At 57.1% G+C, this 15311-nt stretch overlaps 1 protein-coding gene across 1 annotated transcript in view; it reads left to right on the plus strand.

The window, feature by feature from the left end:
• TBC1D2B (TBC1 domain family member 2B) overlaps positions 1-13935 on the plus strand; it is a 64674-nt gene extending 50739 nt beyond the window's left edge. The window contains exons 8-13 of the mRNA XM_019640003.1: positions 474-968; positions 3572-3689; positions 6264-6449; positions 7450-7571; positions 10888-11483; positions 12677-13935. Of these exons, the coding sequence (XP_019495548.1) occupies positions 474-968; positions 3572-3689; positions 6264-6449; positions 7450-7571; positions 10888-11080 (1114 nt within the window). The 3' untranslated portion in view covers positions 11081-11483; positions 12677-13935. The remainder of the gene's footprint in view (positions 1-473; positions 969-3571; positions 3690-6263; positions 6450-7449; positions 7572-10887; positions 11484-12676) is intronic.
• Positions 13936-15311: the final 1376 nt, after the last annotated feature.

Below are 15311 nucleotides of genomic sequence, written 5' to 3' on the forward strand. Positions count from 1 at the left end.
GCAGTGTCACTGGCCCTCATATGTGGGATCCGAACCGGGGCCCTCTGGCATCCCAAGCGAGTTCTTAACCATCGCGCCACTCGGCCGGCCCTCACCTTTTAAAGTGATAGTTTTTCAGCATAAAAGTTAACGCGCACACATGTGTGATGTACAACCGCACAGACACAGGTTAACAGCCGCATTTATCAGCCTGTCGGCTGCTGTTGCCTGAGTTGTCTTCTGCGCTTTTCACACTTAGGCTTTAAACTACCTAAGACTTTTTTCCTGTACATCAGGAGGAAGGGGTCCCCCTTTTTTGTTTTCTGCACACATTGCCCGTTGTGCTCGCCCTGCTGGTGGAGAAGTGTGTTTTTTCTGCTTGGATGTCAAAGTGCTGACTGCACATGGGCTCGTGTCCGGGACCTCTTTCCTGTTTCTTCGGTCTTTTTGCCGAGACCACATCATTCAAATTTCCGCTTTGTTTCTCTCCACAGCGAGTATGACATTTACGGGTTTAGGACCGTCCCAGAGGATGACGAGGAAGAGAGGTTGGTGGCCAAGGTCCGGGCGTTGGACCTGAAGACCCTCTACCTCACAGAGAACCAGGAGGTCTCCACTGGGGTCAAGTGGGAAAACTACTTTGCGAGCACGATGAACCGTGAGATGATGTGCTCCCCGGAGCTGAAGAACCTGATCCGGGCGGGCATCCCACACGAGCACCGCTCCAAGGTGTGGAAGTGGTGCGTGGACTTGCACACCAGGAAGTTCCGGGACGGCACCGAGTCCGGCTACTTCCAGACCCTGCTCCAGAAGGCACTGGAGAAGCAGAACCCGGCCTCGAAGCAGATCGAGCTGGACCTGCTGCGGACGCTGCCCAACAACAAGCATTACTCCTGCCCCACCTCGGAAGGCATCCAGAAGCTACGCAACGTCCTGCTCGCCTTCTCCTGGCGGAACCCAGACATTGGCTACTGCCAGGGTCTCAACAGGTGGGTGCTGGGCCCGCGGCGCTCCCCTGGGCCGCTCAGGTAGTCTGTGGGCACCAGGCGCTGCCTGGCAGCATCTTCCTCTCCTGCCTAGCCAAGAAGAGCCCGTGTGTTAGGGGAAGGAGGGGGTGCAGCAAGCTGGCTTTAGTCACGCAGCCTCCCCAACTCCAGAGCGATGGAGAGCAGCCAGCATGCCTTTAGAAAGTAGTGAGAACACCAGTCAGATTCACCGGGACAGCTAGAGGTCTCATGTTTCCTCCTCGTGGTTCTCACCACGCCTGGGTTTTCATCACAAGGTTGGCGTCCTTATTATCCAGAGCATGATTTGAGGGCTGGGGCCCCTCCCTGTGCAGCAGCGTCTTTGTGAGTGAAGACGTGCCCCAAGCAGTTCTTCAACTGGTTAACATTAACCCCTGAAGTCTGAGACTTGTTTCTGCTGGACCAGAGTCTTCCTGCCGGCCTGCACACTAGCTTGCTACCCAGACAGGACCCTGAAAGCCTCTGGCCTCTCCTGACCGACGCCAGTGCCCCGACCAAGCCGGGGCAGGACGAGGCCTCGGGAGGTCCTGCAGCCTGCTCCCCTGGCGGCTGCCCCCACGCCGGACTCTGCTGTGGTGCTTTGTGCCCTGTGTCTGTCCCTTATCTGCTCCTGCTCACTGCTGTCATCTCAGGGGTCTGTTTCTGTCACTCTGTGCCTTGACAGTAGATGACCCAGCCTGTGAGAAGTGTGACAACAGGAAGAATGTGGCAGCTCTGTGTGCATTCTCGGGAACTCCCCTGCATGGCTGCGCTTTGCGCTGACGTGTGTGCGGCTGCTCACGGGACTTTTAACCCTCACCCGAGCCCACACTGCTCCACACGAGGACTGGCTGTTTGCAGCTATGATGAGCATTGCAGGGAGCAGACACTTCCCAGGAAGTTCTTGCCTCTGTGGTGGGGAGGACAGGGCAGCATGTCTGTGCCCTGAAAGGAAAGGGACTCGGGCTGCCGCTGTCTGGTCCCCATTGAAGAAAAAGCCTGTGATAGAATACTGCCTATGGATACAGCCTGTTTTGCCTCATTCACATCATACACTCAGTCTGAAAGTTCCTGGAAGCTGAAAAGCCCTGAACCCCAAGGATCGGCGAGGGCAGGAGCCTGCCTTTTTGGGGCACAGCTGCCTGGCGCTATCTCTGCTCTGCCACACCCATCACCGTTAGGCCTCTAAATTTTAACCCTTTTACTGGACTTCTTTTTTTTCCTTGACACTTTGTACACGACCCTGAGAACCCACAGTTTTCGTGGGAGAACGTTAGCCTTTTGTGGTGACACAGACCTGTCATCTTGGCTGTCCATCCCCAAAGGCTCTGTTGGCTTGGGACCCGTCCTTTTTGTGCGTCCCCAGTCTGTGGCTTTGGTTTCTGGGCCTGTGTGTCCTGTTTTTCTCCTTGTGCATCTCTGCCCATTGTCACCTTCCTACTCTCCATCTCACTCACACCTTCAGCCCACCCACCCCAGGCCTTTTTCTTTTAACCTTTTAATTTTAGATAAGCTCATTGTAATTTTATCTAAGGAAGGAAAAAGAAATTATTCTGAGCGATGGCTTCGGGGGCTTTCCCGTGAGCGATGCACAGAAGCTTCCAGTCAGAGGTCCTAGACTTCAGATGTGGAGAGGGGGGCTTTCCTCTGCCTCTTTCTTCCCTTTGTCCTGCCCTGAGTGCCCTGTTGCTTGGATCCACCCCCGGGATGACTGGATAAGGAACCTCCTGACCAATGACAGTGCAGTGGCCACACCCAAGTTTCCCTCCCACTGCAGAGGGTCCGTTTGCCTGAAGTTCCATTTCAAGCAGAAGGGCGTCAGGAAAGTTGTTTTGTCTCTTACATCAGCCCTGGATTTTTTGTGTGTGTGTGCATAGAAGGATTAGTTGGAACTTCTTGAACAATGAACTCAAAGGATTAGGTGCATTAGCAAAAATCTTGCAGCAAAAACATTTTCTTTTTTTTTTTTAAAGATTTTTATTGGGGAATTGGGGGGGAGGGGAACAGACAAGTCGCTGTCGTTTTGTTCTTCAGTCTAGTTGTGGAGGATGTTGCTTCACTGGCCCAAGCCGGCACCATCATTGCGCTCTTCCCGGGCGAGGCAGATCAGTCGCCGGCTTCTGGACGGCCGCTCACTGCGGCTGCTGGCCGCTCACGCTGGCTGCTGGCTACACACATGGTAGCCCATGGCAACCCACTGCCACAGGGGCTGCAGCCTACGCCGTCGCCGGCGACTCACGGCAGCCCAGCTCCAGGTTGAGCTGTTGTTCAGCATCTTAGCTGTGGAGGGCAGTGTCACTGGTCCTCATATGTGGGATCCGAACCAGGGCCCTCTGGCGTCCCAAGCCAGCTCTTAACCATCGCGCCACTCGGCCGGCCCAGCAAAAACATTTTCTTAATAAGGCGGGTTGATCATTGGAAAACAATTTCATCATCTTTAACGAAAACCAAATAAAAGGAGTGGGGGCGGGAATGTAGCTTCGCTTCTCAGTTTAAGAACACGCACGAACTAGCCAGAGCTGTGGCCGGGAGAGAAAGCGGCAGGTGCGTCGTGAAGGCGGCTCACCTTGTTCTCCATTGGCTTGCAGGCTGGTGGCGGTGGCCCTCCTGTACCTGGAACAGGAAGACGCCTTCTGGTGCCTAGTTACCATCGTGGAAGTCTTCATGCCTCGAGACTATTACACAAAGACTCTTCTAGGATCCCAGGTACTTCTGACAATATTGTGCTTTCGTCACACCTTGTAGAATGAAAGCTGAAACGTGTCCTGGACTGAGCCCTGCCAGGGGCCTCCCGTGCGTGGCTTCAGCCCTGATGGCCTCGGAGACGGGTGTCCGTGCGCGTGTGGTGTGGCCAGCACCCTCAGCACCCGGTCTGGCAGATTGGCTGTTAGAGCCCCGTGAGAAGCAGACCGCCCTGCAGCCGCTGCTCCTGCTCACTGCTCAGCACCCTCCCTGGGCACAGCCTGCTGGCACCGTAGGGGCCCGTCTCCACTTCCCGGCCGGCAGCCCTTCTCAGGTCACGTCCAGCCCGGTCACTGTCTCTCTTGACTGCAGCTGTGCCTGTGTCTGGGCTCCATTGTGTCGTCTCCCCAAGTTTGTGCCCTGCTTGGTCCGCTCACAGCCTCTCCTCGCCCCCCTGCCCCTCAGCTCCTGAATCGGCCAGCGGAGGCCCTGGCAGGAGGGAGCCAAACACATTTCTCCCTTCGTGCCTCGTGGGCACTGCCTGTCAGTGGCTGCATCTCCCCCACGGCACCAGCTGCTGTCCGGCAGGTCCCTCCGCCAGCAGGGCCCTCCCTGCTCCAGCCTGGGGCTGGCGTCCTGCCCTTGCCTCTCAGCTGCCTCCCTATCAGCTCCTTGGCTTCTCGGCTGTTGTCACTAGGGCGACCCCCTCCCTGGGTAAAGTCCCTCTGTTGTAAATATCTAGAGTGGCCTCTGAGTTTTACTTTGGTGAGGAGCTGGGCTGAGGGTCACACGGCCGTCTGAAGCCAGGCCCTCCCTCCTGCGAGCTGTGGCGCTCGGGCAGCTCCCTTACCATCCCCGTGCCTCAGTTTCCCTATCTGTAACATACACGTCATACCCCCTCCTAACAGTGTTCGAGGTTGAATTCAGGTGATGTGTTAAAAGAGTTTAACTTAATGCTGAGAACATTGTCAGAATTCCATAAAATTATTAATAGTTATAGGCAGCAGGGGAAGGCCTATTTTATGTATGGGGATTTAAGATAAAGTCCATATCACACTGTCACATAAACATAAACGCAAATGCTAAGGAGACTTTCCCCAACTATAAAAGTAACAGGTGATCAGTAGAGATAAATTACTTAGTGTAGACAGATTAAGAAGAAAGTCAGAGGGCCGGCTGAGTGGCTCAGTTGGTTAAGAGCTCGCTCAAGAGTTTGAGCTGTGAGCAACAGTGGTTCGAGTCAGCCCGAGCTGAGCAGCCGCTGAGCTGCCAACAGGTGGCAGGATGGCTCAGCTAAAAAAAAAAAAAAAAGAATAAAGTCAGCATCCCCTGTTACCCTCCCAGTTAGCCACAGTTAGCATTTGATATATTTCCTGTTTCCTCCCCCAACCCCAGTACATTTAGGTGTCCAAATTGAGAGTGTGGTGTACATCAGCCGGTTCCCACGATGGCAGAGCGTTTGCCCATGCCACCATGCACATTTTAACTGTCGTGTGTGATGGTTGTAGTGCTCCACAGCTGAACGCATATATTGCAGTTGACCACGGTCCCCTGATGGAGGGTGCATTTGGCCACTCCTAAAACGGTCAGCCCAGTGTGTGCTGTGCAAATTGCTGTCACCCTCCCCCTGCCTGGACGAGTGCCGAGCCCCCGGCCACGCTCTTCTAGCCCTGCCGCTCGGCAGCTTGTCCGTGCACTCTGGCATATGGGGGCACATGGTAGACCAGGTCCTAGCTCGGCACTGAGGACACGGAGGTGGGGGTCATGCTGTCATTGCACGTCCCCCCAAGGCCAGAGCGAGGCCCAAGCAAGCGTCCCTGACCAGCGGCTGCACACACAGCCAGGCCCCTGCCAGGGCAGCCTCGGGTGCCAGGCAGCACCTGCCACCTGACTCAGGGAAGACTGAAGGGGGGGGCTCCCCCTTCAAGGCGGCCTTGCAAGTCCCACTTCTCAGGAGTCATCAGCCCGGACCCTCCAGGCGGAACGGACCATGTGGCCGTCACTTGGCCCTGTGGTCAGCTGTCCCTCTCCCTTGCCAGTTTACAGCCCCTTAGAGGCAGCCCCTGACCCCTATTGTCTGTCATGCTGCGTGTGCAGATATAGTTGTCATTTGAATGTCAAGGGACAGAATCACACCAGCAGAAAAGAGGCACCATCACTAGTCACTGATGCTGCCCAGTGGAGGAGCTGGGTTTCCGGGGGGACTGGCCAAACAGGACGTGATTTGCCCAAGGCCACCAGCTAGTAAGTGAAAGCTGAGCTTCCAGCTCAGGTCCGCCAGACCCTGGAGTCCTTACTGCCCTCACCATCCCACACAGCCCAGTAATATTTGTTGAGGGGATGTGGTGATGTCTCACTTCCTCTTTGGCCCAAGTTGAGTGGCTGGCCCTTTGAAGCCGCATTCCTGTGTTCGCGTGGCTTGGTGAGGCCGACTGTTCTGCTCTCAATGGGCATGTTGAGTGCAGCAGTGGGCGTCCAGCCACAGACCCATCCTCCCTGTGCCCTGTGGAAGGGCGGCCATCCTCGGGCACTCGATGAGCAACTGCCATGTCTTGCCATGCACGATGGACCTAGCCCCTCCCCCCCTGCTTCCCCCAGGTGGACCAGCGAGTGTTCAGGGACCTCATGAGTGAGAAGCTGCCACGACTACACGCCCACCTGGAACAGTACAACGTGGACTACACCCTCATCACATTCAACTGGTTCCTGGTGGTGTTTGTGGACAGCGTCGTCAGTGATATCCTCTTTAAAATATGGGACTCTTTCCTGTATGAGGGACCAAAGGTGAGTGTGCCCGCTGGGTGACTGGGCAGCGTCAGTGGTGGCAGGGTGGCTGGCTCACCTGGGACATGCATGGGGGTCCCCTGGACAAGAGCGATCCAGCACCTGTGCCTCTGGAGGGGGGTTGGGGTGCAGGACATGGCCGTCATTTGCTCGTTCACCAAAAACATTTAGCACAAGTCCTGGGCCAGGCACAGGGGTTTGATGGTGTTCAGCCTGAGCCTCACCCCATTTAATGATGGTGTTGTCCCCACTGTGGGGGAGAGAAGGCGGAGGCCCAGACAGGCCCAGAGATTAGCACACAGAGGATCGGGGACAAACTTGGGGGCCATCACCCCACAGATCACTCCACACTGTCCAACACAGTACTTTAATTGAGTCTGTCACTGAAAGAATTTTCATCCAGGGCCCTCACAGTACTTCCTGCTGGGCCATAGGTGGGACCGATAAGAGAAAGGTAATGTATTTAAATGCTGTAAACACTGCTTTACACTCAGAGAAAGTGCAGGTCAGCGCAGGCCAGCCATGGCCTCCGATGTGGGCAGTTTGTTCCAGGGCTGCTGGAACTTGCAGGACCACCAGGCGTCCAGTCCCTCTGGCCCCAAAGACAAAGAGTGAAGGAAAGTTATTCTTCGTTCTCTCTCCCCACGTCCCAAAGCCATCGACTCAAACCCTGGTTCCACTCGCTGAAATAAAACTGCCTGGAGGCGCAGCTTGCTCAGAGTTTAGAATCCACCCTGGTTTCCATTTTACTTACTAGATCCTTCACTAGAATTGCTTGCTGAGTGTGGGAGGATTGCACAGGAGGTCTGCTCTGGAGGGACATTTTGGGTTGGGCTGGAGCATTGCTGCAAACCATCAGAGTCCACTTTTCTGCAAGAAAGGGCCCTGCCCCGCCAGTGGGCGTGCGCCTCAGGTCTCGTGGCCCCACGGCCCTGGGAGGCCTGCCCAGCCCCTGGAGCGACGGTGCTTCCCTGCTTACAGACCCCTGTCCTTTCCACAGGTCATTTTCCGTTTTGCCCTGGCACTTTTTAAATACAAGGAAGAGGAGATCCTGAGATTGCAGGATTCGATGTCCATATTCAAGTACCTCCGATACTTCTCTCGCACGATCCTGGATGCCCGGTGAGTCCTGCGGGGTGGCCAGATGCCCAGGAGAGCGGGGTCCTGCCCTCTGCTCCCCTGTGAGCAGCCCATCCTTCCATGTGAGGCTCAGCCTCCCCAGGTGTGCAGTGAGAACAGGAGGAAGACTGGGAAAGGAGCGTGCACTCCAGGCGTCTCCAGAGGCCAGGGAGGAGCTAAGCAGAAAGGCGTTTTATCCTCTAGCCAACAAACCCAAGTGCCAACAACCAGAGCAGTAGGTGTACGCGTGAAGCAGGTGTTTACTGAGTGTCCGCAACACAGCAGACCTCTGCCAGGGATGGAGCGTGACAGACGAGGAACAGCCCCATCCTTGCAGGATTCGGGGGGACATTACAGCATCGTGTGCTCGGTGCTGCGATGGACACGTGTAGGGTGGCCTGGGCCGGTCAGAGGGTGCTGAGGAGTTGGCACAGATGTGGGAGCAGAGTGCGGGCACCTGTGACGTGGCTTGGCCAGGCATTGACCTTGCAGACTGCGCCCGCATCTTGTGCTTCTTCCTGAGTGCTGGTGTCACGAGAGAGCAGACGAAGGGGTATGTCAGGTTGGAGCAGGAAGGGCCCTGAGAGACCAGGGGTCCAGGTGGGAGGTGGTGCCCCCAAAGGCTTCTCTTCCCAGCAGTAGGGACGTACAAACCCCAGGGAGTGGAAGACCCCAGCTTTCCAGCCCTGTAGCTGACTGTTTGGGGGTCATCTTACCCCTACCTCTGCAGCCACGTGGTGGTTGCCTCTGGGCCACCACTGTCCGTATGTCCCCTGGACCACAGTTGGCGTCTCTGCCCTGGCAGTCAAAGCCCCATCCCCCAGAGGCCTGTACCTGGTTGGGGTGGTGAGGGCGGCAGCTCCCTGAACCATGAGGCCGTGTTTACTGTGGCCTGTTTTGGGGGGGATGGGTTCCTGCGTCAGACGTGTACGCCTGTGTGAAACCACATGAACCCTTTAATGGAGAAATACTTGGGGCTTATTAATGTTTTCAAAATTTTTTGACTGCAACCCATTGCAAGAGCAACATTTCTTGTCCCAATCTGGGACACACACAGCATCACGTGTAACTGGCACACAGGAATTTGTTGAAATTTTTGTGGGTTTTGGCCCAGATCTGTGCTGCACACGGATGTTTTCTACCACCTGGTGTGTCACGTGCTAAAAATGCTCATCATGACTCACTGAATCGATTCCTCCATCTACTAATGGATACAGCCCGCTTCAGAAACGCCATTTGTCCCCATTAAGCTCACCTGCCCAGCCAAGAGGAGTGCAGGGCCTGTGTTGGGGGTAGAGGGGGCTAGGACCGTGCTGAGCCTGGGGCTCCCCTGAGCGAGGCCATGGGCCCCGGGAGGTGACATTAGGAGAGGCGCTGGCTGAGGCCATCCCTGGCTTCCTGGAAGTTACCACTGTTTTTAGGATGTTTACTTCAGAAAAGTGGATTTTTAAGATGTTTTTGGACTTATTGATATGTGAACAACCGTGACCTAAGTTTTGTCAAATGAAAGAGGCCATCTGAGAAGATTTCCCCGTGAAAGGTAGATTCTGCGTCCTGGATGGACCTCAGGTGTTCGTTAGTGTCACTCACATCAAGTCAGGATCACAGGATGGCATGAAATGAACGTCACTGCAACAGCTGACGCACGTGCAGAGCATTTTGGCTCCAAAGCTTCCCCCCCAGGCCCCTGACAGTCAGGTGCAGATTGTGGGTGCTGCCAGGCTGGGGCACATGGGGAGCCCCTGCCCACTATCAGCCAGCCTCTCCACAGCTGTCCCGCGTGCTCCCACAGCGCCACCTTGTGAGGGGCTGGGGTGCAGCTCCTCACCAGTGGGCTTCAGGAAGTCAAGGTCACTGGACCAGGAGTTCCTAGTGCATCACCCAGCCAGGCCAGCCGCAGAGGACCACCTGGGGTTGTTAGGACTGTGGGTGTCTGGCCCCACCTCTAGACGGGGCCCCAGTGTGACACCAGTTCTGCAAAATGGAGGGTGGGAATTCTGAGCCACGTGTGTCAGGGGATTCGGGTTAAACAAGCCATCCCGTCTCTGGCAGGACTGCTGGAGCCTTTAACACGCCAAACACCACCTCCTAACTCAGGTGACCACAGGGTCCTTTCTCATATCTGGACAGAGGCGGCATGTGACTTCTGTTGTGCCTCAGCCGGCAACAACTGACTCTTTGAAGGACTCAGTGAGAAACGTGAATTTAATTTAGTGCTTTCTATACCAAAGATGGGGCCACACCCCAAGGTTCAGGTTGGAGAGCCTGTGACCGACAGCTGCAGGGAAAGGGGCTGGTTGTGTGGCCTGGTCCCCAGCCAGCCGGCCGGCACTTGGTCTCTCTGAGCTGCTCCCCAGCCCTGTCAGCCTTGCTGAGCAGGAGGCAGTGAGGGTGGCTGTGTCCAGGCCTCTCCTTCTCACATGTTCTAGAACACACTCTGGAATGCAGCGTGAGAGCTCCTCGCAGGAGGACCCTCTGGGTAGGAGTTAGGTTTATCTGCGGAGCAGGAGAGAGGAGAAACGTTGAAGGCCTGTGAGCTCTGACTTATGTGCGCCTGACATGCAAGTGGCCTGAGCATCAGAAAGAAGCAGGAGCAAGTGGCTTGTCTCCTGACAGAGACGGGGGCCTGGGGACACTCTGTCCCCTCACGGCCTTTCCTGGGGTGTACGTGTATCGGGCCTGCAGAATAGGGGGACCAGCCTCTGTTGTGATCCAAGAGACGGCTGTGGCTGGTCAGTGCTGGAAATCCAGCCAAGCCTCGGCTGCTTTTAGGTCTGTTTTTATTGAACCGCTGACCAGTGGTTAGGGACAAGTTTACCGTGGTTTTAAAATGTTTATTATAGACGTGTGTCTGACCTGGGGATAGTGTGACACATTCTTCATAGGCTGTGTCTCAATACTTGTCACCCCGGTGGCAGGTCCGACGGTTATCACCAGGTTTGCCTGGGCACCTGTTGGACCCCTCCCGTCAGTGCTGTGGCAGTCTTCCTGTGCCAGGCCTCATGCTGGTGCCCAGGACTCAGGCATGACCGCTGAGCAAGCACCAGACGCTATCCTAGTGCTCGCGGGTGGCAGCTCAGTGACCCCACGCCTTGGTTGTACCCCCATGCGCAGTGGGGAATTGGAGGCCTCAAGGGACCATCGCTCAGCAGTGGGCGTGGCTGGTGTCTGACCCGGCCACTGTCCTGGGCCTGCCCTGTAGCCTCCGGGCGACGTCCGTGCATGAGGCCCGGCGTTCCAGGGCCCGGGCCTCCGCGTGTGAGCATGTCCTGAGTCCCTCTGACGCGGACACTGTGTCTTGTGTCCTGTGTCCTGGCAGGAAGCTGATCAGCATCTCCTTCGGGGACCTGAACCCATTCCCCCTGCGTCAGATCCGGAACCGGCGTGCCTGCCACTTGGAGAAGGTCCGGCTGGAGCTGTCGGAGCTGGAGGCCATCCGCGAGGACTTCCTGCGTGAGCGGGACACCAGTCCTGACAAGGGCGCGCTGGTCAGCGACGAAGAGGACACTTGAGTGGCCCCCGCCCCGTGACGCTGGTCTTCTTGCCTGCCAACCAAAGCGTGCCAAAGGGTGAACCGCAGGGACGTTGGTGTCATCAAACCAAGAATGTAACCCACGTGGCCTCCGCAATCTGCTGGGCAGCTGTCCAGAGCCACGCTGCCCTTTCCCAGTTCCACTCGGGTGGGGTCTCACCTGTTTACAGCATCTTCCTGCCGTGCATTTGGCCACACGTGTCCTGTCACATGTTTGATTGATCGGTACACGGCCAGGCTTACCAGTCGGCTACTCCCAAGAGCCCGTTGACAGTGTCCGTCAGCCGTGGCGGTGTCTTGGCCCTGAGAAAACTGCACACGGGCCGCCTCCGCAGCGTCTTCTGACCTTTCTCAGCCAGAGTGTGCTGCCCCGGTGGCAGAAGGTTGGTGTGAAAAAAGGGACTTCCTTAGAAAAGCAGGCACATCCCTGGAAACAGCCTAGAGAAACCCCCAAACCTGCTGGTGGCCTCACACTGCCAGCCGTGCCCCAATTCTGGAGTAGCTTTGCCCTTTCGGCCTTTCAAACGGTGGCTCCCAGCCCGCTGGGGGTCGGCCTGGCTCTCGACACCACACTCCTCACCGCCCGGCATTGGCCGATGGTCGGCTGTTGGGCCCTGCCTGCCTGGCCTGGCATGCCCACGAGGTCTGGCGGGAAGCTCTGCTCATCTGAGCAGTGGTCTCAGAATCGTTCTCACGCACGATGGGGAGGGATTCCGGAAAACTGGCTTGTCGTCCTGCAAGGCCGGCCCACTCTGGGCTGCCTTAGTCAGGGGGACGCAGGAAGCTTCCTGGGGGCTCTGCAGGGCAAGGGTGCAGCTGCTGAGAGAACACGGGGCACCCGGAAACTGGCTCCCTCGGGAGCAGCCAGGGCGTCTGGTGTGCCCTCCCCATGGCCACCCGGAAGCCCCCTCCCCTTCCCCAGGCCAGCGCAGGCCTCACCGTGGGCCACCACGGCCTGCAGCATATCAGGCTGCCCGGGCCGTTCTGGGGGCTCGGAGCACCACCTTTTTAAAGCCCTGGAAGGAGGCTTTGCACAAGGAAGCCTGTGGACCCTCCCTGATGTGCAGCTGTGAGAGAGTGTTTTCTGGCACAGCATTACTCAACTAGGAAAGAGGCCGTTTTATTTTATTTTGTTTTTTTTTAAGCTGAGCCATCCTGCTACCGGTTGGTAGCTCAGTGGCTGCTCAGCTCAGGCCGGGAACGAACCGCTGTTGCTCAGAGCTCAAGCTCTTGAGCGAGCTCTTAACCAACTGAGCCACTCGGCTGGCCCTAAGAGGCCGTTTTAAATGGAGTTTTTTACACTACCCGGAAGACATAGGAAATCACTGTTAGTTGACATACATTAAACAAACTCCCACTGAGCGCTGAAGCGGCATAATCTGAAGACGTGCTTGTCTCTTGAGGAGCGTTTCTGTGTCTGTGACTGTCAGCCTCCCAGCCGCATGGTGGCCAGTTGCCATCTCAGTGCACCAGGCGGAGCTCGGCTTCTGTCTTTGGTTAAGTTGCTTCCTTTGCTTTTCCACTGTGTACGGGAGCTGGCCTCTACATTTAGCCCAAAGCCTTTGTCTCTTTTCAGGTATCAGATGTTTTCCATGCCGCGTGAGCAGCTGTTAGAGGCCCAGCCTCTTTCTTCAGGAAGTTGCCTGTGGGTCCTACGAGGAGAGCTGTGTGGCCTCACTGCTCTAAGGAGCCCCCGACCCCCGCAGGACAATGGGGCTGCTGGAGACGCTGCCCCCAGCCAGCTCCCACGGGACTGTCAGCCTGGGGGTGCAGTGGGAATGGGGTCGGGGATCCAGGCGCCCTGGCTTCCCTCAGACTTCAGTTTCCCAGTTGATTTAGCCATGGAACTTCCGTCCTGGGGCTAAAACAAGGCCTTTAGGAACAGGCTTGTTTTGCCTGTTTTTCCCACCTTAAAAGCACCTGAATTGGACCCTGGTGCCCCAAGTGGCCGGGCAGTGGGCGTGACAGCAGAACTGGTGGAGGAAGTGGACTGGGAACAGCTTTTGGGGTCCCCTCTGCGGGATAAAGCACCGGGCGTCCAGAGGGCGGGGATGGGTGCTGGCCTGATTCCAGAAGGGATGTGACGGGCCGTCTCCCCTCCTGGACTGTATGGTTCAGTCCCACTCTTTTGAGCCAACACTCCTTTCTTGTGCCCAACACCCAGGCTGGCAGCTTTGGGCCAGCCTGCCCACACGCACACGCACCCGCCATGCCCCCCGGGAGCCCCCAGCGTCACACAGGTGGGAGCTGCCAGCTTTACGTTGGTGGGTTTTTATTTTGTTTTTTTGTGGGTTGAGCATCTGTTAATACTTTTGTATAGTTCACTACAGTTTATATTTTTATAGGCTATTTTTATCAAGGTTTTTCTAGGTCACGAACATCCATTTTATATGACAAGTTCTTGTGTGCACGGCTCCCTTGTGTGTGTGTGTGTGTGTAAACCTGGACCTCCCCAGTCGCTTGTAGTCATGCTGACCGACCGCTGTTCAGCAGCCGCTGACACCGTGCTCACTGCGGACGATTCTGGTTTCAGCTCCATTATATAGGAATATCTTAGGCAAATAGCCACTCCTCTTTCTTTTTTAACTAAATGTTTGTATTATTGCATGGCTCCCTCCCCCTCATGTGTGCTCGTGTTCTGGGCAGCTGGGCCTGCTGGGGGCCGTCCTTGCCGGCCGGCCAGCCAGAGGTTAGATGCCTGTCCTGGAGGACTGGGGTGGGGGACTGCCAAGTGACGCTTGCCTTTTATGTCACAGCAGCTTCCATGCTTATCTTCAAGTTAAATTTGGGGATTATCATATTAAAAGATGAAATAAACTACTAATTTGTATAATGTTCTGGCATAAAACGCAGTGACTGTCACTTGTGAGGGGCTCAGCCCCAAAGGCATGGAGGGGGGCGGGCTATGGGGGCCACTCCGACCTGCCCGCTGGGTGTTTCTGGGTCCCTGCGCTTGGTTTGCTCTGGGGCGGGTGGGACAGGATGCCCGTGTCCACAGTGGCAGCCCTGGGAGGCCCTAAGCCGCGGCCAAGCTGGGCCTCAGCCGGGAGCTGGGAGCAGGAGCAGCCCCCAGCCTAGGTGGTAGGCAACTCCCCTCCCACCAGCAGTGACATGCCCTGCCTGAGTCACGGGTTGTTTGCCTCCTGCCTGGTATGACAGCTCAGGCCCAGCTGCCACTGGGGACACCCCCCCTCACCCCCCACCATTGGAAAAACACAGGAGAATGATTAAGACCAAATGTCCTTCCCTGGTGTGGGGGAGGAGGGCTCCGGGAGGCTCCCAGACGGTCCGAGCAGCGAGGACCTGGGGAATGGTCTCCTCCCAGGATGGGACACGGCAAGGCTGGGCTTCCCAAGGTCACCCAACACCACCGCGGTGGCGGAGCTGGGGCTGGACCCCCGGGCTCATGTGGGTCGGGAGCCTGTAAGCAGAGGCCGGCTCCCCGTCCCTGTGAGAGGCTGACAGGGGACAGCCCTGGAAGCCATTACTCAGCATGGTCCCCAGGGCCTCCTGGGCCGGCCGGGCGTCTGCACACAGACAGGAAGCAGGCCTGACACCCCTCCACCCTCGGACGGTGAGGTGATGCTTGGGCTCAGGCAGGCTCCCCAGTGACTTGCTCTTCCGAGTGTCCAGCCACCGTGGGGCCTGCTCGGGGCCCTCTTCCTTCCTGGTCTAGGGGGCGCAGAGCTCAGAGCGGGAGGTGGGGCTCGAGGCCTATGCGATGAGGGCACGTACCCTTGGCCCGTCACCTCCCTCTCCTCGTCTGAAATGGGGTGATGTGTGATCAGAGAGCAGCTGGCACAGCAGCACCCTGTTAGCACTGGGGCAGCGGCGTGCGGGCCAGTCCTGGGACAGACACTGCTGGTGTCTCAGCCTCTGGTGCTGTCCTGGTCTCAGTCCCCATGGAGCGGTTTTCAGTGCCCCCCACACGCAACCACGAGTGGACACGGGGCCCAGGGCGAGTGCCCTCCAGGACCACCACTCATAACAGTCTGAGTGGCACACACTGTAGACCGGGGTATGAGTGGGGTCCCCTGAAGGCGTGCATGGTGGGGGGCTGGGGTCTGAACCCCCTAGCCCTCAGTGTTCGCCATGGAGAACGGGGGGAGGTGACACCTTCCAGGAGCAGGACTTAGGGCAGATTATAAAAGGGTCAAGTCAAGGCTCCCAGCCCAAGCTGAGGGCTGGGGCCTGCAGAGGCCGCTTCCTGG

This window comes from Hipposideros armiger, unplaced genomic scaffold, assembly GCF_001890085.2.
Source record: "Hipposideros armiger isolate ML-2016 unplaced genomic scaffold, ASM189008v1 scaffold_48, whole genome shotgun sequence".
NCBI lineage: Eukaryota > Metazoa > Chordata > Mammalia > Chiroptera > Hipposideridae > Hipposideros > Hipposideros armiger.